This window comes from Pogoniulus pusillus, chromosome 17, assembly GCF_015220805.1.
Source record: "Pogoniulus pusillus isolate bPogPus1 chromosome 17, bPogPus1.pri, whole genome shotgun sequence".
NCBI lineage: Eukaryota > Metazoa > Chordata > Aves > Piciformes > Lybiidae > Pogoniulus > Pogoniulus pusillus.
In genome coordinates this window covers 915,384-935,392 of record NC_087280.1, presented here as the reverse complement: position 1 = coordinate 935,392, position 20,009 = coordinate 915,384, and the positions used below count along the sequence as shown (strand labels likewise).

Below are 20,009 nucleotides of genomic sequence, written 5' to 3'. Positions count from 1 at the left end.
GTTAACTCTTCCAGAGGCCTGTGCTGCCAAATCACAGGAGGAAGGATTGCTGCCTGTGCAGACTCAATGCATTTCCTTGGCCTGCTGATGGAGCAGGGCAGTAAGAGGGAAGAGTCTTTTCCCAGCTTCTGAAGGCTGTAAAAACCAGTTTCACAAATGGTGGTGTGCTCAAGTGTCAGTCCATGGAAAGATCTAGTGCTTTGGCAGAGTTTGTACAAGTTCAGCCTGGTTGCTACAGAAACTCATCCCTTTATAGCAGCACGCTGCTGCTTTGTTCAAAGGGTAGCACATCTCCGCTCTGACTGGAGTGACACAGGAGGCCCCAGGCGTGAAGTTGGTGCTGACAGGAATGTAGATTGTTTTGGGGGGGCTGTCCTGGGCAGTGTGACTTAGCTGTGGAGATCTTTAGAGGAGGGCAAGGGGGGCTACCTCTGTGTCCAGGGGATGCTGCCCTTGGGATAGGAAGAGCAGTTGGGATGCATCTTGAGTGTTGCTGCCTGAGCTGTAAGCCAACAGAAATCCCATGGGTTGGTGGAGTTGGAGGGGACAGCAGCAGCACAGGTTGCTTGAGCCTCTACAGCCAACGTCCTCAAGGCTTAGTGGGCAGACCAAAGTGTGGTCCTCAGCAGACACTTAAGGTCTACTGGCAGCAAGGCTGCACTGGCTTTAAGTTGTTCTCTGCTCCAGCACATGGTCCTGTGGGCTTCCTCTGCACAGGAAATGCTATAGGCTCTGTACCTGCCCTCCATCCATTGCTGGCTGAGGCCTTGGAGAAAGAAGGAGCAATCAAAGTTGTTACCATGGAGTGTGGCTGGGCAGGTGCCTCAGAGCTGTGCACCAAGCCCTAATGGCTGTTAGCAGACTATGGGGTGCTGAACCTGTTCTGTAAGAGATTTCAAGAGCAGCCTCTTTCAGGAAGGCAATATCCATGCTTGAGGGGTTCTGCCACTGCTACCCACCACAGCCCCTGGGGCTTGGCACACAGTGGTGCTGCAGAGCACACCCAGGCAGCTGCTCTGTGTGAATGTCCTGGCTCCACCTGATCCCCTGTATCCATCTCCATCTTTCTCTTGGCCAGTTTCCTGCCAGGCTCTCTTGGCAGGGGCACTGCTGTCTCTGCAGCACACTGGCAGGCAGGCGAGCAGCTGTCACACCAGCTCCTAGTGTGCTTTGCACCTTGCAGGTTGGGTGGTGGGGTCAAATGTGGTGATAAGTTCCCTGCCCAGGGCAGAAGGGCTTTTGGCCTGAGGAGGGAGACTCCTTTGGAGATGATTTGAAGGTGCTTTGGTGACAGCCCTGCTGGCAGAAGGCATATCTGGTGTCAGGTGCCCCTGCTGCCTGCAGTGTCATGTCAGAGCTCTTGTCTGCCACAGGGGCCTGGGAAGGCCTTTGGAGGCTGTGCAGTGAGTTTGGTGCTGGCTGGGGTTGTCATGGTCTTGAAGCCATGTGATTCCCTCAGTCCCACTGTGCCTCCCAAGTGTGCAGCAGCTAGGTAGGAGTGCTGCTTGCTCTGGGCTTGATGGGGTGGCATACACTGGCTGAAGAAGTGCAGGGCTGGTATCTGAGCACAGCTGTTGTGTTGCTTCAACCTGCCCACACCTCCCACGGCTGCAGAGCCTCATCTCTTCCTCCTTCACAAGGGCCCTGAAGTGGCAACATGGAGCTTCTTGGGTAGGGGGTATCTTGTAGTTCAGGAATGCCTCCAGAAAGGCTGTGAAATACTCCCCTCTGGGTGGCAGGAGAGTGTTCCCATGTCCAAAAGCTGTGTGGGTCTGAACAGCTGGCAGATGCTGATGGTTCCAGGTGGCCTAGCTGTGTTGTGACAGAGGGAGGACATGGAGAGGCTGCAGCTGTGTCCAGATGCTCCTCATGTCCAGTGCTCAGGCCTGGGAGGCTGCAGCTTGCCTTGGCCCAAGGGCTGGGGTCCTAGCAGGGTGTCCTGAGAGCAGGTGAGACTGCATCAGCGCTGGGCTGTCTCTAGGGGCTGGGGAGGGCTGGCAGTGCCAAGGAGAGCTCTTGTGCCACTGGCACCCAAGCCTTTGGAAGCTTCCAGCAGTGACTCAGCTGCGCAGACCCGTGGGGAGGTGGCTGGAAGGGTGAAAATGTGAAGGGAAAAAATCCACCACGAACAATCAGACTAAAAATATTGCTGATGTGATCCCCTGCAGTGCCTGTGCTTGAGTACTGATGAGCTGGGACCTCCTCTCCTGGCTGTGTAGTCCTTGCCAGCACAGAGCTTTCTCAGTCTGGGAAGGACCTTTGGCTGCCAGTCCTTCTGGTGTCACCTTGTGCTCCCAGCGTGGTGTTACTGCCCAGCTTGGTGCAGCAGAGATCAGGTGCCTGCTGCCAGCTGGGGCTGTGCTAGAGGAGTCTGCAGGGCAGCAGGGGCTGGTTTGTGCCTTCAGATCCTGCCTGTGTCTCCCTTCCTAATGCTTCACAGACCAAGAGTATTTGTAACAAGTTTGTCTTCTGAATTCAGTGCCATCATGTACTCGAGGGTGTGTGCTTGGCCCTTGAGAGTATGCCAGAGCCATGCCAGTCCCTCAGGCTGGTGTCTGGAGAAAGCTGCTCTGGGAGGCAGCAGCTGCTGCAGCTTGAGCTGCCAGTGTTTATTGGCTGCAGGACTGAACTGCTGTCTCATAGCAGGAACAGCAGCTCCAGCCCACTGCTGCCACTTGAGCTGTCAGCCTGCAAAGACTTCAGCAAGTCCCAGAAAGCTGCTCTGTGGCCTGGAAAGAAGCTGCTGTCGCAAACTGGCCTTAACACTTCCAGTCCTGCTCCATCTGTAGAAGTATTTCTTCTGTTGTTCCTTGCCCTGCAGAGGTGAGAAGGGCAGATGGACCAGTCCTCTGCACATCCCTTCCCAGCACTGGTGTGGTGCCTGATGGTGCGGTTCAGTGCTCAGCCTCAGGCACTGATTCTCTTTGAGGCGTTGGTTGTTCTGTTGGGTGATGCTCTGTGGTGGGCACAGCACAGCCCTGGAGCAGGGAGCCACATCCCTCCAAAGCTGGCAAAGAGTCTAGAGAACAAGTGAACAGGCTCTGTGAGGAGTGGCTGAAGGAGCTGGGGTTGTTTAGTCTGGAGAAAAGAAGGGCTGGGAAGGGGCTCTTGCAGCAAACTGGCCTTGAGCACTTTCAGTCCTGCCCCATCCCTAGCTGTATTTCTTACTAGTTCTGCAGAGGTGAGGAGACAGCAAGATGAGACTGTCCTTGCTGGCATCCTTTACCTTCCCTGCTCTGCTCCTCAAGGAGCACAAGCAAATGGGGTCTTGATCCAATTTTTGGCAGCAGAACAGGTGACAACAGTACACAAGCCGATTGGCCTGTGGATTTTGGGTCTCTGGCTAGTTTCGTAGCCTGTGTTTAGTTGCTTGGTCTGTCCTGCCCTACATTAGGAGGCTGTCCTTATGTGGGACAGCAGACTTCCCCACTGGGAAATTGTCCTAGAACCAGTCTGTTAAAACTAAGCTTGCAGTGGGGCTTTTGGAAGGATCAGATGCTCTGGAGAGGGCCTTGGCTGCTTCTCAGTGTGCCCAGCGCAAGCAGGTGAGTTCTTCCTGATGGTGTCAGCTGGGCCTCTGCTCTGCCTCTGCTTCTTGCGTGGCCCTGAAGCTGCTGGTGCAGCAACAGATGGGAGCTTTCCTTTGCTCTGGAAACTGCAGCTCCAGCCTCCTCTGTGCTGTCTCTGGGGTGGCTGCTGCTGGCTCATTCTTTATCCTCCAAGATTACAGCTCCAGTCACTCTGGTGCTGTGGTAGGGAGGCTCTGCTGAACCTTTCCAGCCTTCAGCTCTCCTGCTTCTCCAGAGCACAGCAACTTTTCTGCTGTGAGCTCAAACATGCTGATTGTCTGTAGCTGCTTTAAAATGTGCCAGGCTAGAGCTGCAGGCAAGCTGGTATGCATTGCCTGGCAGAGAGCTGAGGCCTCCGAGTGTGAATTGCTCTGAAGTCTTCAAGGCAAAACCCTGCCTCTGAAGGATGAAAGACAAGACCTGCTGTGTGGAAGGAAGCATGCTTCTTGTTGTGGGCTCCCAGTCTGTCTCTTTGAGGACAGCAGGAGGGACTGTTTTCAGCAGTGGTGGCAGGGCTATTGGGTGTCAGGCACCTGAGGAACATTCCCCCTGAAGTAAGAGTCAATGCTCAGCCTTGAGGTGGTGGTTGCAGATGAGTACAATGCAGCAATGTCTTCCTTGAGCCGCTGACTGGAGCAGTAAGCTGCAGAACTTGAAGACCCTGGAGGGACAGAGGATTTAGATGAGGGAAGTTCCCCACTTCCCTGGCTGTTTATCTTGCTCCTAGGCTAAGTGGTGCTAAGTCCCTGTTGCGTAGCTTCTCCATTGTGCCCTTCTGCTTGTCTGAGGCTCTCCCTTTTGCTACCTAGGTGTGTCCTCAACTCCATGTTCCTTCTTGGCTGCATGAAAATTCTTCTTATGCTGGAGGCTATCCTGACAGAGAAGAGCTCAGTATCTGGATAACTCTAGGTTGTCAGAGTATCCAAGAAGGATTTTTCTGCTCTCTAGTGAAAAGGAAGCTTCAGGTCCAGGGAGGGAGCACTTCATTCTGAGTTAGACTTTTCATTGGTGTCCACTGCGTCCTCAAGCCTGAGTCTACCTGGGAAATATGGTCAAAGGGCCTTGATCCTGCTGCTGTTTGGTTCTTGGTACTGGAGCAAGGTGAGACCACCTCTTGCTGACCTCAGACTCAGGCAAGCAGATAACTAAAGACTTGCTGGCGATCGGCATCCTGATACCCCATGTTCTTGGTGTCCTTTGAGCCTTTGAAGGAAGAGCAGATTTACCCTTCTGAAGCAACCTTGTCTGCTGCTTAGGATGCAGCAATGGAAGTACAAATGTGATGCACTGAGCATCAGCAGCCTCTCTGCCCATAGTCTGGCCAGCCTATGAAGGGGCCTACAGGATAGCTGGAAATGGGCTTTGTACAACTGCACATGCTGGCAGGACATGGGGTAATGGTTCCAAACTGGAAGAAGCTGGGTACAGATTAGACCTTAAAAAGAAAGTCTTCCCTAGGAGGGTAGAAAGGCACTGGAACATGTTGCCCACAAGTTGTGGAGGCTTCAACCCTGGGGGCATTCAAAGCCAGGTTGGATGGGGCCTTGAGCAACCTGGGCTAATAGGAAGTGCCCCTGCCACGGCAGGGGGTTGGAGCTAGATGATCTTCAAGGTTTCTTCCAACCTAGATCCTTCTGTGAATCTATGGTGATGCTGCCTTCTGCACGGAGAGGAGGTAGAATGCTGTGAGAGAACAAAGCTGGGGGCTGGCTTGACTTGTGTGGTCTCTAGTGAGGGGATTGTACTTCAGGAGTCCCTCAGCCTTGCAAAAAGCCTGCCCCATGTAATCTTGGCTCCTTGTGGGGCTTTTGTATGGGTGCTTAATGGACGTTTCCCAGAGTGTTTCAATAAGGGCTGCTTCATGGACTGATCCCTCCAATGCTGGCTAAAGCAAGGAGCACTTAATGGCTGTTGAGTGCTTGTGTGGCAGCAGAGTCTGATCCTTAACAGATCAAAATGTGTATCGAAAGTCAAACAGGTAGCAAAAGCCTTGAATTTGGGATTGCCTTCTAGTGGAAGGTGTTCTTAATCCTCCTGATGGAAGCTTCCCTTTGAGCAGCTTTCCACCAGCTTTATATTTATTTGTGCTGATGCAGTAAAACAGAAGATGCAAATAGAGTAATGGGAACAGGAACCTCACCAGCATCTCTCTTGCACCCAGCTAGAACCAGAGTGGTTCAGGGCAGCCTCCAGTCTTGTGCTGAAAACAACTTACGGGACCAGGCACCTGTCACCCAGAGCCCTCTCTTCTGGCAGGGCAGGATGTTTTATTGTGGTCTCTGGAGCAGCCCCCCAGAGCTCCCCCCTGTGCTCTCTGGATGAAACAGTGGATGAGTAGGTGCAAGAAAGGCACAGACATCTCCAGCATCTCACCCTGCTCAAAGCCAGTGGAGATGCAAAGAAGAAAATACTTTAGTGGTGGAACTCCATCCTTCATGGCTACACTTACTGGTGCTGCACTGCCTGGCCATGCAGGTGTGTGCAAACACAGCAGGATTGCAGAACTTGCCTGTACACTGCTTGGCTGAAGTTGTAGTCTAGAGTGTGCTCCTCTCTGCTAGCTTCTGAAGTGAGCCATAACAAACATGGTCTGCTCCAAGGAATCGGCAGAGCTGCCCAGGCAATGGCTTAGCCTTTCTGTCTCGTTGTGACCAACACTGGAGGAAGCAGCTTGATGCTTTGGGAGTGATGGTGGCTCTTCCTCTGACCCAGCTCTGAGACAGGCCTCAGGTTCAGCACCTGCTGCTTGCTGCTTTAGGCCGTGTTTGGCCCTGGTGCTGCCCTGTGAGCAGGCTGTGTAGGTTGTGTTGTAGGCCATCCCCTCACTGTGGGGGCACTAAAGGGGAGCCAGCAGAGAGTGGCTGCCCTGTTTGTCCAGCTCAGATGGCTCCAGTGGGCTCTCATGATGACTGCTGTCAAAGGGCCTCTTGGGCCCCCTCAAGCACTCTTGTCAGGCTGTTTCTCTAGGGTGGGAGGATAATTTGAGCTGGGAGTTGAGATTATCTGTCCCAACCTACTGCTCAAAGCTGAATTAACAATGACATTCTGGAGGGTGTGGGCTGAGGGCAGAGGGACCATTGGGCAGGGTTTCTCCAGCCAGGGCTGCCTCTTCCCTCTCAGCACCCTGCACATATCTCAAGGCTCCCTGTCCTTGTGCATGGTGCCCAAGGTGCTGGCAGAAGAGCTGAATCACAGGTGATGCCTGTGCTGCTGCCAGCTCAAGAGGCTGCTGCTTGTGCACAGCAGCAGCTGCCATCTCAAACACCCAGCCCCCTTCCTTGCACATCTGGCTTGTTTTCAATCTGTGAGCACAGAGGGAAGATGAAGCAAAGCCCTGAAGCTGTACCTGAGGTGTGCAAACCTCTGGAAGGTAACTGAGAACCTGCAGCATTGCTGGGTGTGCCAGTCTGGTAAGGAAGGAGGTGGCTGTAGTGAGAATCATGTGCCTTTTTACCAAGCATTGCTTTTGGCACTAAAGCCTGGTGACTTGGTGGTGTGCTTTTTAGTTCTGCCTTGTCCAGAAAGTGGGATGACCAACAGCCTGCTCCCCCTCTGAAGAACATACCTTTTCTCAAAGGTGCCATCCCAAAGGATTTAAACCCCCCCCACTCCCCCAGCCACAGTTCAGCTGAGCAGTGGCAATGAGTCAGTCCCATCCTGGCTGGTGCTGAAATACATGCTGCAGAGCTTGCACCCGTGGTGCTCTTTAGGCTTATGCTACCTGAGCTACTTGTGCAGAATTTGACCTCAATATGTTGGCTTTTACAGCTCTTTGAGGCTGATAAATATTAAAACCTGCTGTGCTTCAGTGTTTTCATCTTGGAGAGGGACAGGGATGTTCTAGAGTGTCCAACAGAGGCTATGAGGACGATGGACTGGAAATGTCTGATAAGAAGAGGCTGAAAGACCTGGGGCTGTTTAGCCTCGAGAAGACTGAGAGGAGGTCTTAATGTTCATAAATATCTGAAGGGTGGGTGTCCAGAAGTCAGTCTCTTTTCAGTGTTGTCCTGTGAAAGGCCAAGGAGCAGTGGATACAAACTGGAACCCAGGAAGTTCCACCTCAGCGCAAGGAAAAACATTTTTGTGAGGGTGCTGGAGCCCTGGAGCAGGCTGTCCAGAGAGGTTGTGGAGTCTTTCTCTAGAGACTTTCAGGCCCTGTCTAGATGAGTTTCTGCGACCTGCTCTATGTGATCCTGGTTTGGCAGGGGTCCAGACTCTGTCTTTGGAGGTCCCTTCCAACACCTACCATTCTGTGAGTCTATGGAGGATGAGCAGTCTTCCTTAGCAGGTTGTGGCAGTCTGCTCAGTGAGTGCCCTTACCTGTGCACTCCCAATCCCAGTTTGTGCTTTGTCTGTCTTTACTCACCTCATATCTACCTCAGATGGCTGTGCCCCTCTGCAGGAGTAAATTCCCTGCCCCAGGCAGCAGGGAGTGAGGCTTGTTGTCAGCCAGGTCCTGCTCTCTGGGTACAAGATCAGGATCTATGTTCTCAAGCTGCTGTGCTGAAATGTTTCCAGAGTAGAGCAACAAAGCTGGGATGGGGTCTGGGGAGGAGCAGCTGAGGGAACTGGGGTTGTTTAGTATGAGGTCTCATGTTGGCCTCCTCCTTACTCATTGCTCTGCATCTCCCTGAAAGGAGGCTGGAGCAAGATTGCTCTCTTCTCCCAGTGAATAAGTGATGGGAGCGGAGGAACTGGCCTCAGGTTGCACCAGGGGAGGTTTAGGCTGAACCAAGCAACCAGTTCCTTCCCCAAAGGGTCATCAAAGCCCTGGAACAGGCTGCCCAGGGCAGTGGTGGAGAGAGATGTCCTGTGCTGCAGCCAGAATGGCTCTGCCCCTCTGCCCCAGGACCTGGGCTTGTTTATTCGGGAGAAGAGGAGGCTGAGGGCAGACCTCATTGCTTGCAGCTCCCCAAAAGGAGGTTGCAGTGAGGTGGCCTCTTATCCTATCACCTGAAACTAGGGTGAAGAGGAAATGGTCTGAAATTGTGATTTAAGTTGGGTTTTAGGATTTTTTTTCTTGAGGGAGTGGTCAGGCATTGGAACAGGCTGCCCAGGGAGGTGACAGAGTCCCTGGAGGTGTTCAAGAAACATGTGGCCATAGCACTGTGGGACATGGTTTTATGGTTGGACTTCATCTTGGAGGTATTTTCCAACCAAAACAGTTCTCTGACTCTGTGCTGTTAATGCACTAAGCTCTGTGCTGCTGCCGTTTCCATCTTTCCAGGGCATGCTGGGGAAGTGACTTTACCATGCTGGTGCCAGAACTGAGAATAGACCTCAGGTGTCCTGACTCTAATTCTGTGGTTCAGCTGTGGGATCATGCTGCCTTTTTTTATTCCCCTGCCCCCCTCCTCAGCAAACCAGAAATAGCTGCCTGAATATCCTCAGTTCTTCTTTGCCCCAGATGAAGAATCTGTCAGGGCAGAGGTTCCTCTTTGGTGGGTCAGAAACAAAGGCCTGTGCCCTCATTCCTGCTTAAGTGTTGGTTACTGCTGGAGTGATCCCATGTGCATTCTGGGAGCTGCTCTTCTTGAGCACTGGTGAGAAGATTGAGACTTCTGTTGTTCTGCACAGCTCCAGAGAGGGTGCATACCTTTGGCTTCAGCTGGCTCTTTCCATGGCAGCAGTGACTTCTTCCAGTGGAGCAGGGGGAGGATAATCAGGAGGACCTGAGCTGGACAAGACCTCTGGAGATAGCTGTTTGTGTGCTCAGATGAGCTCTGAGGGCCAAAGGGTAGGCATGGGTGAGAGAGCTGGGGCTGTTCAGCTTGGAGAAGAGGAGGCTGAGTTGAGGGTCTTGTTTACTTACAAATGTGCATGGACTGGGTGTGAGGAAGATGGAGCCAGGCTCTTCTCAGTGGTTTGCAGTGACAGGACAAGGTAATGGGCATAAACACAGGCAGCTCCATCTGAACGTGAGAAAGAACCTCTTTATTTTGGTGATGCCAGAGCACCGGACAGGCTGCCCAGAGAGGTGGTGGAGTCTGACTCTGGAGCCTTTCAAGGCCTCCCTGGCCGTGTTCCTGTGTGACCCTGCTCTGGCAATGATCTTTGGAGGTCCCTTCCAACCCCTACCATACTGTGAGTTCTTCTCTACCAAAAAGGAATACTCTGTGTGTGTTGCTTCTCTTGCTGCTGCAGCTCTTTGCCATTTGTGCAGCTGGGAGAGCCTGGCTGCTCCCTGCTCTAAGGAGGGAGGAGGGAGGGATGCGCTGCCTGCCTCCCCTGTGCCAAGCAAAGCCTGCTTCTGCCCTGCGTGCTGCAGCCCCACACCTGTCGCTGCAGCTCCTGCTGCGCTGCCTTCACTTGGTGTCCCCTGCTCGTCGTGCTGGCTTCTCACAGGCAGCCTGAGGCCCCACGGCTGCAGCCTTGAGGTGCTGAACCTTCACTTAGGCTTAGTCTGGAGCATTGCTCACCCCTGCCGCGGCAGCGAGCAGTTCGTGCGGTGCTCCTGTGTGACTGGGGGGAGCCAACTCGCTCTGGCAGCTCGTCTGGCTGTGTCACTGCCGAGATACGGAGACTGGAGCTGTAGGAGGTGGTTAAGGTGCCCGTTTGCCTTTCAGACATGCAAATGTTTCTCGTACCGTGAAGCTGCTCAGTGTCTGTAGGAGGTGCTGCTTTTTTGGCTGACTAAAACATTCAGCCTGCTCCCACCCCAGGGGGCAGAGCCTGGCCGGGTGGTAGAAACTGCAGACGAGCTGTTTTCTGGAACTGCAGCAGGCCATTGTTTAGGACATCAGCCTTTTTTCCCCTCCCTTTCTTTCTTTCCAAGCTTATTTGACAAATGACAAAGGAAAGTGCACTGTGTTCAGTCTCCAGGGCCTCCCTCATGCTGCTTCCCTCCTCCGCCACCCTGCCCCAAATGTGTGTCGTGGCTCCACAGCCTCTGGGCATGGCAGGTGTCTCTCTAGAAGCAGAAGCTCAGTGGCACTGAAACCCATCTCCTCTGCCTTGCCTCTCCCAGTAAGAGCTTTCCTATCGATCTCTTTGCCCCTGCAAGCAGATCATTGCAGAAGGGTGGACTTTTCAAGTCCAGAAATGCTGAGGAGACTGGAATGTCCCTGGTAAAGACTGAGGGAACTGGGGCTGTTTAGTCTGGGAAGGAGCAGCTTGAGGGGAGATCTCATCAGTACTTCAAGGGTGGATGTCAGCAGGGTGGGGCCAGGCTTTCCTGTGGTGCCCACTGACAGCACCAGAGGTAATGGGCACAGTGTTAAACATGAGAAGTTCCATCTAAACATGATGAGGATCTTTAAGTGAGACAGAGCACTGGAAAATACTGCTGAGAGTTTGTGGAGTCTCCATTTCAGGAGACATTCCCCACCTGGACATGTTCCTGTGTGACCTTCTGTGGGTGAACCTGCCTTGGCAAGGGGGTTGGACTAGAGGTCATTTCCAACCCCATTCATTCTGTGACTGAGGGTAACTGGTGGATGAAGGGGAGTTCTTGCTGGTCTGTCATTCCACTTCTGCTGTCTCTGGAGGTTTAAATGTCCCTCTGCCCAACCTTTCTGGTGGTGCCAGCTGGCAACAGTGACCCTTCAAAGGCCTTGGCCTTAGCAGGCCTGCTCAGACAAATCCTGCTCCCTTCTAAACAGGCTTTTTCTCCAGTCCTGCAGCAGTCTTCTAGAGGCTGAAACACTTGTTTAGAGCATGGTTTCAAAAAGCACGTGCCTGTGCTCATCTAGCAGCCAGTGCCAAGCACCATGTCAAAGTGCCAGCCGTGTGCTGATGTCGGTGTGGGGTCTGGCATGCTGCTCTGCTCGATGGGAGCTCTGTGGAGGCATGTGCTTACGTGTGCTGCCAGGCTGGTGAAGTTGGCCAGGAGGGCTGCTGCCCTACAGCAATTACTCTGCTCTACAGGAAGGCTTCCACTGATCTAGTGGAGGATGTCCCTGCTCACTGCAGGGTAGAGGGTTGGACTGGATGACCTTTGGAGGTCCCTTCCAACCCAAAGAGTTCTGTGTGGAGAAGGAACTTAAGCAGAGGGACTCAGACTGCTGTGAGATGAGAGGGTTTGGCTTTTGCTTTTCCTCTGCACAAGGTTCAGTTTCCAGATAATTTGACTAAACCAGAGTAAAGAGCATCAGCACTGCTCTGGCTGGTTCTGCTGGGTGGCCCTGCCAGGCCCAAGCTAGATCAGAAGTTCAGAGGACAGCTTAATGGTGACAGAGCTGTCAAATTTAGCAGGTGCTCTGAAGGTCTTATTCAAGACATTAAGGTGTCATTTGCCATCATTGTGATGTTGGCAAGGTAGTTTGTTTACCCTAAGGTCTTCCCCAAACTCTGCCAGTGTTGGTAAACCCAGCTCCTTAGGGCTCGGCTCATCTCTTATAGAATGACCTTGGTCAAAGCCACCAGGAAGGTCTAATTGGTCTAATTCTGAAGTGCTTCAAGGTCCTGGGTGGGTGCCGAAGATCTCTACCATAAGAGTGAGAGCCCTGGAGCAGGCTACCCAGAGGGGTTGTGGATTTCCCTTTCTGGTGACTTTCAAGTCCTCTCTGGATGCATTTGTCTGACCTGCTCTAGGTGATCCTCCTCTGGCCAGGGGTTGGACTCTATCTTCAGAGGTCTCTCCTGGCCTCTACCACTCTATAACCTTAAGTAGTAAGTCTAAACAGCATGAGGAAGCTTGAAGGTGTTCAGAGGCTGGTAGGGTTGGGCATTGAATGTCTTGCCATTGCCTTTCCCAAGGTGTGCTGTGGGCTGCACTGTGCTGGAGTCACCTGCCTGAGATGGGACAAGCTGGTGCTGAATGTGCCAGCTCAGTGATAGGTAATTGGATTCAAAGGATCATTTGGGATCTACAGGCCAGAGCTGACCTGAAGAATGGTACCTGGTGATGCTGTGGAACTGTGACTGTGGCTGTGTGCTTCTGCTGGGAGGTGGCTGGCTTGGGTGTGCTGGCCCCAGGAAGCTTAGGTGTGACTTCCTTAGTGTCTTTAGGGACCTCAGGATAGAAGGGAATCATTAATGCTGGAAAAGACCTCTAAGATCAAGTCTAACCATCTACCCAACACCTCCATGACCTCTAGACCATGTCCCAGAGTGCCACACCTACTTGGTTTTTTAACATCTCCGGGGATGGTGACTTCTCCACCTCCCTGGGCAGCCTGTTCCAGCCGCCCTGTGATGCAGGAATTGAGAGGACACACTACAGCAGCACTCTCCTGACCAGGGAAGGCTGAGCTGAAGAGTGCTTTGTGAAATGCCTGTTCTCTTGCACGCCCTGCGTGCCCACAAGCCGGCACTGTGCCACACGGGCATTGAGGCTGCTGCAGAGCTCTTCAGTCTCTCAGCGCTTGGCTGCCCTGCTTTGAGGTGGAGGAGGCTGCTCTGAATCCACTCATGGCAGCTGCTGCAGCAAGTCAAAAATCAGAGCTGGAGTGCTATTAAAAGCTGACTTTTCTTGCTGTCCCCTGCAAAGGACCCTTGGCATGTGCCTCTTGCAGCAGCTCTGAAAGCCTCCAGAAGCTGTGTGTGAGAGGAGGAGTTGTGACCCTTCAGAGCAAATTTCCCCTGTAGAAGTGACAAATACTTGGCTGTTTGTACTTAGCTGGTTGGGCTTTGGAGTCTTTTCCCTTAGCCTGTGTAGTTACTTGCTGTTTGCTGCTTCAGTTTGGGATCTTCAGGGGCACTCTTGGACACCAGTGTGCATCCGAAATGTTTCCTTTTCTGCAAGCTGCAGCTGCATGCCTGGGAAGGGAGACAGCCAACTTCCTTGGAAGGGCTATGGCTTTATTGGGTGACTCCAGGGCTTTAGTGCAGGTAGGTGACCTTTGCCAGGCTCTTGTGCCCCATCCTCCAGAATTCAGAGCAGAGAGTTAGGGCAAGATGCCTGCAGGTTCAGGGGGTGAGGAAGACCTGGTCTCATGCTACTGTTTCCTAGGCTACCTGCAAAGACTGGCTCCAGGGACACAACCTGATGGCTACACAACTGTGGAGGAGGAAGCATTCAGGGCTTTTCCTCCTGATGTGGTTGTAGGTACTGAGTGAAGCTGAGTCAGACCCACTGGGATGACGTGGGGTCTGCCATGAGCTCAGTGCAGCCCACAGGGCACGCGAGACCTGTCAAAGCTTCTGGAGTGGATGGAGTCCCATCTGCTAGCAGCAAGATGTCAGCACTTCCAGGCTGTGAGGTTAGGAGTGGGTCAGTTGTAGCTGGCAGGGTTTTGCTAGCTGGTAAGCGCTGCAGCTTGTAAAGATCCCTTTAAAGGCCTCTCACCCTGCTGCTTGAGAGCACTCATTCTGGCCTGACTGGTTTCTAGCAGTGGTGATTGCTGAGCAGCCCTGTAGGAAACTTAATGCTGACAGATGCAAGGGTGAAATAAATGGGGCAGAGCAGTTGAATCCTGAAATACCTTTGGGAGCTCCTGATGACCCCCTGAACCTTTGCTGGTGCACCCCAAATGGGAGTTCTGGTCCCCCTCAGTAACCAGGGAGTGAGGTGCAGGCCAGCAGTGCCTGGCAGCGTTCTGCCCTGCCCAAGCACCCAGGAGGAGGAGGAGGGTGGTGACACTGAAGCGCCTGTCAGCAGCAAGGCCCAGGCCTGGGATCAGCTGCTTTTGCTTTGCCTCTTGTACTGTTTAGTGACTAATCAGATTTTTGAGCCTGTTTAACAAATTCAGCTGTCTCCCTTTGAACAATGCACTGGCTGTATTTTTAAACACATCACGTGGCTTCAGAGAAGTCGGCAAAGCAGCGGAGCAAGCGCGGCTTGCCAGGGCTGGGAGATGCTCTGCCCTGCTCCCTGCTCTGATGAGGGGAAGGGCAGAGCCTCCTCCCCACCTCCAGCCTCTTTCCCTTCTGGAGCTTTTTCTTGCCTGGCAGCTGCCCCTTGAGCTCTACTTAGGGTAAGTACCCCAGGGCCAGCTGTGTCCATGGGGATGCCAGGTTCTTCTGGGGCTGCAGGGTGTGGGGTGTGTTGCTTATATGGAGAGCCAGCAGCAGCAGTTCAAAGGGCAGGATATCCCTTCCCAAGTGTGCTGAGAGATGTCCTGTGCTGCAGCTGGAGTGGCTGTGCCCCTCTGCTCAGGGAACTGCAGTTGTTTGGCTTGGAGAAGCCTCTGAACGGAGGCTGCAGTGAGATGGGATGTGGCTCTCTTCCCTAGTATCAGGTGATAGAGAAACTGGCATGAAATTGTGCCAGGGAACGGTTAGGTTGGAAGTGAGGAAAAGACTTCGTTGCTGCAGGAGTGGTCAGGGCCTTGGAACAGGCTGCCCAGGGAGGTGGTGCACTCCTCATCCCTGGAGGCATTCTAGAAATGTGTGCTGTGGCCCTTGGGGACCATTTTAGTGGGCATGGTGGCACTGGGTTGATGGTTGAACTTTATCTTGGAGGGCTCTTCTGGATAAAAAACCTCTGACATGCAGAGAGAGGTGGACCTGTCAGTGGAGGGAAGATGCTGTGGCTGAGGGCTCCTGCAGACCAGCTCTGCCTTAGGTCTGCAAGTAGATGACCCAAGGACCCACCTGTACCTGTCTGGGATTCATGTTGGTGTTGAGGTTTCTCCCTCTAGGATGAAGCAGAAGATGCTAGTTCCCTGCTGGGAATGCCACAGCATAACACAGCTTGAGATGGGCATATGCCAGCTTTGGGTGTGCCTGGCAGCCCCCTTCAGTACTGGGGTCAGACTGCAGTGCACTTGAGCATGAGGTCACTTTTGACTTGCCTGGTTTGGGCAGTGGATTATTAATCCACTTTTGGGGGGATTATTAATCTTCCTCTGCACAAGAGCTGCTCAGAATCTGGGTTGGTCCTGGCAGAATGAGATCAGGTGGAGCTTGGAGGAAGCCAAGTGGATCTCAGACTTGCTTTGCTGAAAGCTTCCATGCAAGCTGCCTTGTTTTGCAGCCTCTGAATAATTAAAACCATTTCTGAAGGCCTTGCTCTTCTCAGCTGGTCTGGGGACACAGCTTGCTGAGACTCGCTCCTTTTGCGTGGAGCTGGCTGGTGCTGTGTCTGCATGAGATCCCGTGTGGCTGAGCCTGCCCTGCCTTCCCTCTCCTGGCTGGCAGCTGACCCCTGGGGCTGGACAGCACTTTGACCCCTCGAAGGCTTGATGCTCTGCTGGGAGAGGACAGCTGTTAGCAGGGAGGAATTTGCTTACCTGCATCCTCAGTGAGGGGAAAAGCTGTTGCTGTACCGGGGAAGCAGACTGGTGTGTCTCTTGGCCCTTTGGGCAGAGGGGCCTGACCAGGCAAACCGGGGAAAGCACTGCTGATGGCAGAAGGTCTCCTCCACCAGCAGGTGAGGCTGGCACTCTGCTGGCTGCCCATAGCCAGCTCCCACGGGAGCTGTGCAGTATCCCACCCCCAGGCCTGGCTTCTCTCATCCTGGCTGTTGGTGTGTGCAGCAAAGCCTGGCTCTGAGCCCACTCTGTTGGCCCTCATTGCTGAAACTGCCACAGCACAAGCAGTAAGAAATACCAGCACAGACTGGAGCACCTCTGAGGTCTACAACAAGGATGCAGTCTCCTCTTCTGCTCCTAGGTGAGGTGAGATGCCGTGTCTGATGTCAGCCTTGGAACAGTAGCCCACCCTTGTTTGTGGGCTGCACCGGGCTGTTGCTGTGTGCTCCAGCTGTGCAGCACTGCACAGCAGCTTATGACAAAGGCTTCTCAGCCTGGAGAAGAGGAGAGGGCTCAGGGAAGACCTTTTGGAGGCCTTCCAGTACCTGAAGGGGGCCTACAGTAAAGCTGGAGAGGGATAAGATGAGGGACAGTGGCTTTGAGCTGGAAGAGGGCAGATCTAGACTGAAGATTACAAAGAAATTCTTGACAATGAGGCTGGGAAAACAGTGGAACAAATTGCCCAGGGAGTTTGTGGATGTCCCCTCCCTGGAGGTGTTGAAGGCCATGTTGGATGAGGCCTTGAGCAACCTGAGCTGGTGGGAGGTGTCTGTGCCTCTGGCTGGGGGAGATTTGAACTAGATAATCTTGAAGGTCCCTTCCAACACAAACTGTTCTGTGGAAGGGCATGCAGCTGGCCTGGAGCCATGTGGAGGGTTGGTGGCCTCCTGGCTGCACCACCTCGTAAGTGTGCTGCTGGTGGGCTGCCAGGAGCCCAGTACCATCCTGGGCTGTGCTGGGAAGGAAGGAGATGTGTCATGCTGCAGCACTCACAGGCTCTTTCTCTCTTGCAGTTCTCAGCATGCTGAGTAACCCTCTTGGGAACGTCCTGGGGAAGCCCCCGCTGGGTTTCCTGCCTCTAGACCCCATCGGATCCGACCTGTCAGAAAAGTTTTCCACACCCACACTAAGGAATTCCCGCCTGGACTCCCTCTCCCTCCTGGAATCCCGCTCCAGCAGCCCCTCCGACTCAGACACCAGCGGCTTCAGCTCTGGCTCTGACCACCTCTCAGACTTGATTGTGAGTTTGGGCCTTACACTTCTGTGCTTCCTGGTGTCTCGCTGCCAAGGGGGCGCTGGTGGGAGCCGCCACACCCACACTGATGCAGTGAGGTTCTCCTGCAGTCCTCCAGCACAAACTAGCAGTATGACTTTATTCATACTTTCTTCTAAATAACGTTTTGACCTTTTGTCCTTGTAGCCCTCATGATTTAAGGTTGCTCCCAGAGGGGTCCAAGTGCTTGAGCTGCTGTGTGGCAGGAAGGTGTCTGTGCTCTGAGCCTATCGTGGAATGGATGATTAGCACAGCTGCTTCCAGGCTCCAGCCCAGGCTTCTCGGGAGCTCCTGTCCCTGCCTTTCACTGCCCTTCCCATTTGCTGACTGCACTTCTCCATCTCAGGGCTGCTTCTGGAGCAAACTGGGTCTAGGCTGCTCCTGTTCCCTAAAGCACAGCTAAATTTGGAAGGCAGCAAGCGAGGCGAGTGTCCATCTGGCTGACCCGGTCTGTGCTGCTGGCTCCACATCACACGCAGCCTGAGTGGCAGCTTAGTGCCAGCAGGGCAGCCTGGCTCTGGCCAGCTCTCCGGGTGCTGCTGCATGCCTCAGCCTGAGGACCTGAGTCTACAGCCAGGGCTGAGCTGCTCTTCACTCTGCAGTGGCACAGCTATGGCCTTGATGGCTGCCTGGGGGGGCTGCAAAGGATGCAGTTGGCTTGACATGGAATTGCTTCTCCTATGATAGGGTAAGGGGCAATGGATACAAACTAGAGCACTGGAAGTTCCACCTCAACATGAGGAAAAGGTTCTTTACTGTGAGGATGCTGGAGCCCTGGAGCAGGCTGCCTGGGGAGGCAGAGTGTCCCTATCTAGAGACTCTCAAGCTCCATCTGGATGTGTACCTGTGTGGCCTGCCCTTGGTGATGCTGCTTTGGCAGGGGGCTTAGATTCAATCTCTGGAGATCCTTTCAGCCTTTACCATTCTGTGATCCAGCCTGGAGCACTGTGACCTCAGAGATGCTGCAGGTGACTGCAGTGCCCCGGGCTCTGGTGGTGGCTGTGCTCTGTGCTGGCCCTGCTCTGGAAGGTCAGCCCCTGCCCAGCGTGGCCTTGGTGTGGGCGGCTGTGCCACAGCAGCACACAGCTGGGTTCACAGCATGGCTGGAGCTCCAGGCTGTACACTCTCACATCCCTGCTGCTTTATTCATTCTTCCACCTTCTCTTACTCCTTCTACCCTGGGAGAGGCATGTTGGGTCTGCAGCCAGACAAGCCCACACTGCTCTGGCATGCTGGAGAGCTGGGCTGTGGAGGGAGAGAGCTGCCTGCAGAGCTCCTGGGTTCTGCCAACAAGTCCTGCCTGCTGCAGGCAAGGCCTGTCGCACAGCATGACCTCCTGAGGTGGTTGGTACTCCCTGGGGTTGGCAGCTGGCCTTGAGGCTGAGCAGGTAGTTGCTGGATTTGTGGTTTGCAAGATGCCTCCTGCTCTATGATCCTTGCTGCTGGTAATTTGGTGTGGGCTCAGCTGAGGAGCGGCTCCAGGGGCAGGCATTTCCCAGGGAAGCTCTGGTCACATTGTACTACTTTCCTGCCTCTGCCAGACCTCTGAAGGGGTCTCGGGAGAATGTGAGTTCAGGTAGAGCCCTTTCTGCTGTGGGTGATGCATGGCCCCCGGTGCTCATGCCCTGGCTCAGAGGCTGGGTCTGAATGGGGACTTTCTCTTGCAGTCAAGCCTTCGCATCTCCCCACCTCTGCCCTTCCTGCCCCTCGGTGGGGTGTCAAGAGACCCCTTAAAGATGGGAGTGGGATCCCGGTTGGATCAAGATCAAGCTGCCCTGGCTACAGTAACTTCTGCCCCAGCTGGAGCATCAAAAAGATGGCCTGGAGCATCTGCATGGCCTTCCTGGGATCTCCTGGACTCTCCAGAGGACCCCTTCAGTATCGAGAGAGAAGCTAGGCTGCACAGGCAAGCAGCAGGTGAGTTTGATATTGGGGCTCAGTAGGCTTCAGCACATAGTGATGGTCCTGTGCTGCTGGGAGGGCACCTAGGTGCAGGTAGTGTGGCTGGAGGTGAGTTTGCAGCAGATTAGACCTTTCTCTCTGCACAAGCCTTGCTGAGAGGTCTATCTGTCAGGAAAGCAGGCAGGTCATGTAGGCAGCTGCCTGTGGGTGCTGCAGCTCTGCTGAAGCTACAGCTGTTTGCATAGGGATCTGTGGGAGGATGGGAGGTAAATGGTCCTGTTCTGAGTGGTGCTTCTGCTTGTCCAAGCCGTGAATGAAGCAACCTGCACCTGGAGTGGGCAGCTGCCACCCCGGAACTACAAGAACCCTGTTTACTCCTGCAAAGTGTTCCTGGGAGGAGTCCCCTGGGACATTACGGAAGGTGAGCAGCCTCAGCTCTGCACCCAGCTGGCCTTAGAGAGGCCTTCCACTACCTGAAGGGGGCCTGCAAGAAAGGTGGGGAGGGACTCTTTGCAAGGGCTTGTAGTGATAGGATGAGGGACAATGGCTTTGAGCTGGAAGAGTGCAGATTGGAGATGAAGAAGAAATTCTTGAGAGTGGGCAGATACTGGAACAGGCTGCCCAGGGAGGCTGTGGATGCCCCTGGAGGTGTCGAAAGCCAGGTTGGATGAGGCCTTGAGCAATCCAGTCTAGTGGGACCTCCATGGCAGGGGGAGTTGGAACTGGATGATCTTGAAGGCCCCTTCCACCCCAAACCATTCTGTTCTGTGGTTTTCTCTTTCCTGTCTGTAGCTGGACTGATGAACACCTTCCGTGTGTTTGGCTCCCTGAGTGTGGAGTGGCCTGGTAAGGATGGCAAACACCCACGCTGCCCTCCCAAAGGTAATATGCCTAAAGGTAATAGCCACACGGTAGGGTTACTTTTTTCCCATGCTATGTTACAGCACAGATGCTGGGATGCTGGCTGCATGCTGGTGACTGGATGGTGTACAGAGCACCCTAGGGTAAATGTCCTGCTCTCACTTGGGCTGCAGAGCACTGTCACCCCTAATCTGCCATATTCCTAGCAGGGGGAAAACCCTCTCTGGGGGTTTTGGAGTCCTGCCTTGGTGTTGTCTCACTCTAGGTTAA

The 20,009-nt window shown here is 53.9% G+C and overlaps 1 protein-coding gene across 6 annotated transcripts in view; it reads left to right on the top strand.

Annotated features, from left to right (window-relative positions):
- Positions 1 to 20,009, top strand: part of CPEB1 (cytoplasmic polyadenylation element binding protein 1) — a 47,715-nt gene that overhangs the window by 18,007 nt on the left and 9,699 nt on the right. For 4 of the 6 annotated variants that reach the window (XM_064157170.1, XM_064157173.1, XM_064157172.1 and 1 more), the window contains 4 exons: positions 16,717 to 16,943; positions 18,644 to 18,893; positions 19,186 to 19,299; positions 19,671 to 19,775. In XM_064157170.1, coding sequence (XP_064013240.1) covers positions 16,717 to 16,943; positions 18,644 to 18,893; positions 19,186 to 19,299; positions 19,671 to 19,775 — 696 coding nt within the window. Of the gene's footprint in view, positions 1 to 14,315; positions 14,426 to 16,716; positions 16,944 to 18,643; positions 18,894 to 19,185; positions 19,300 to 19,670; positions 19,776 to 20,009 lie in introns of those variants that run through there. The other 2 variants (XM_064157175.1, XM_064157171.1) reach the window with 2 other exon arrangements.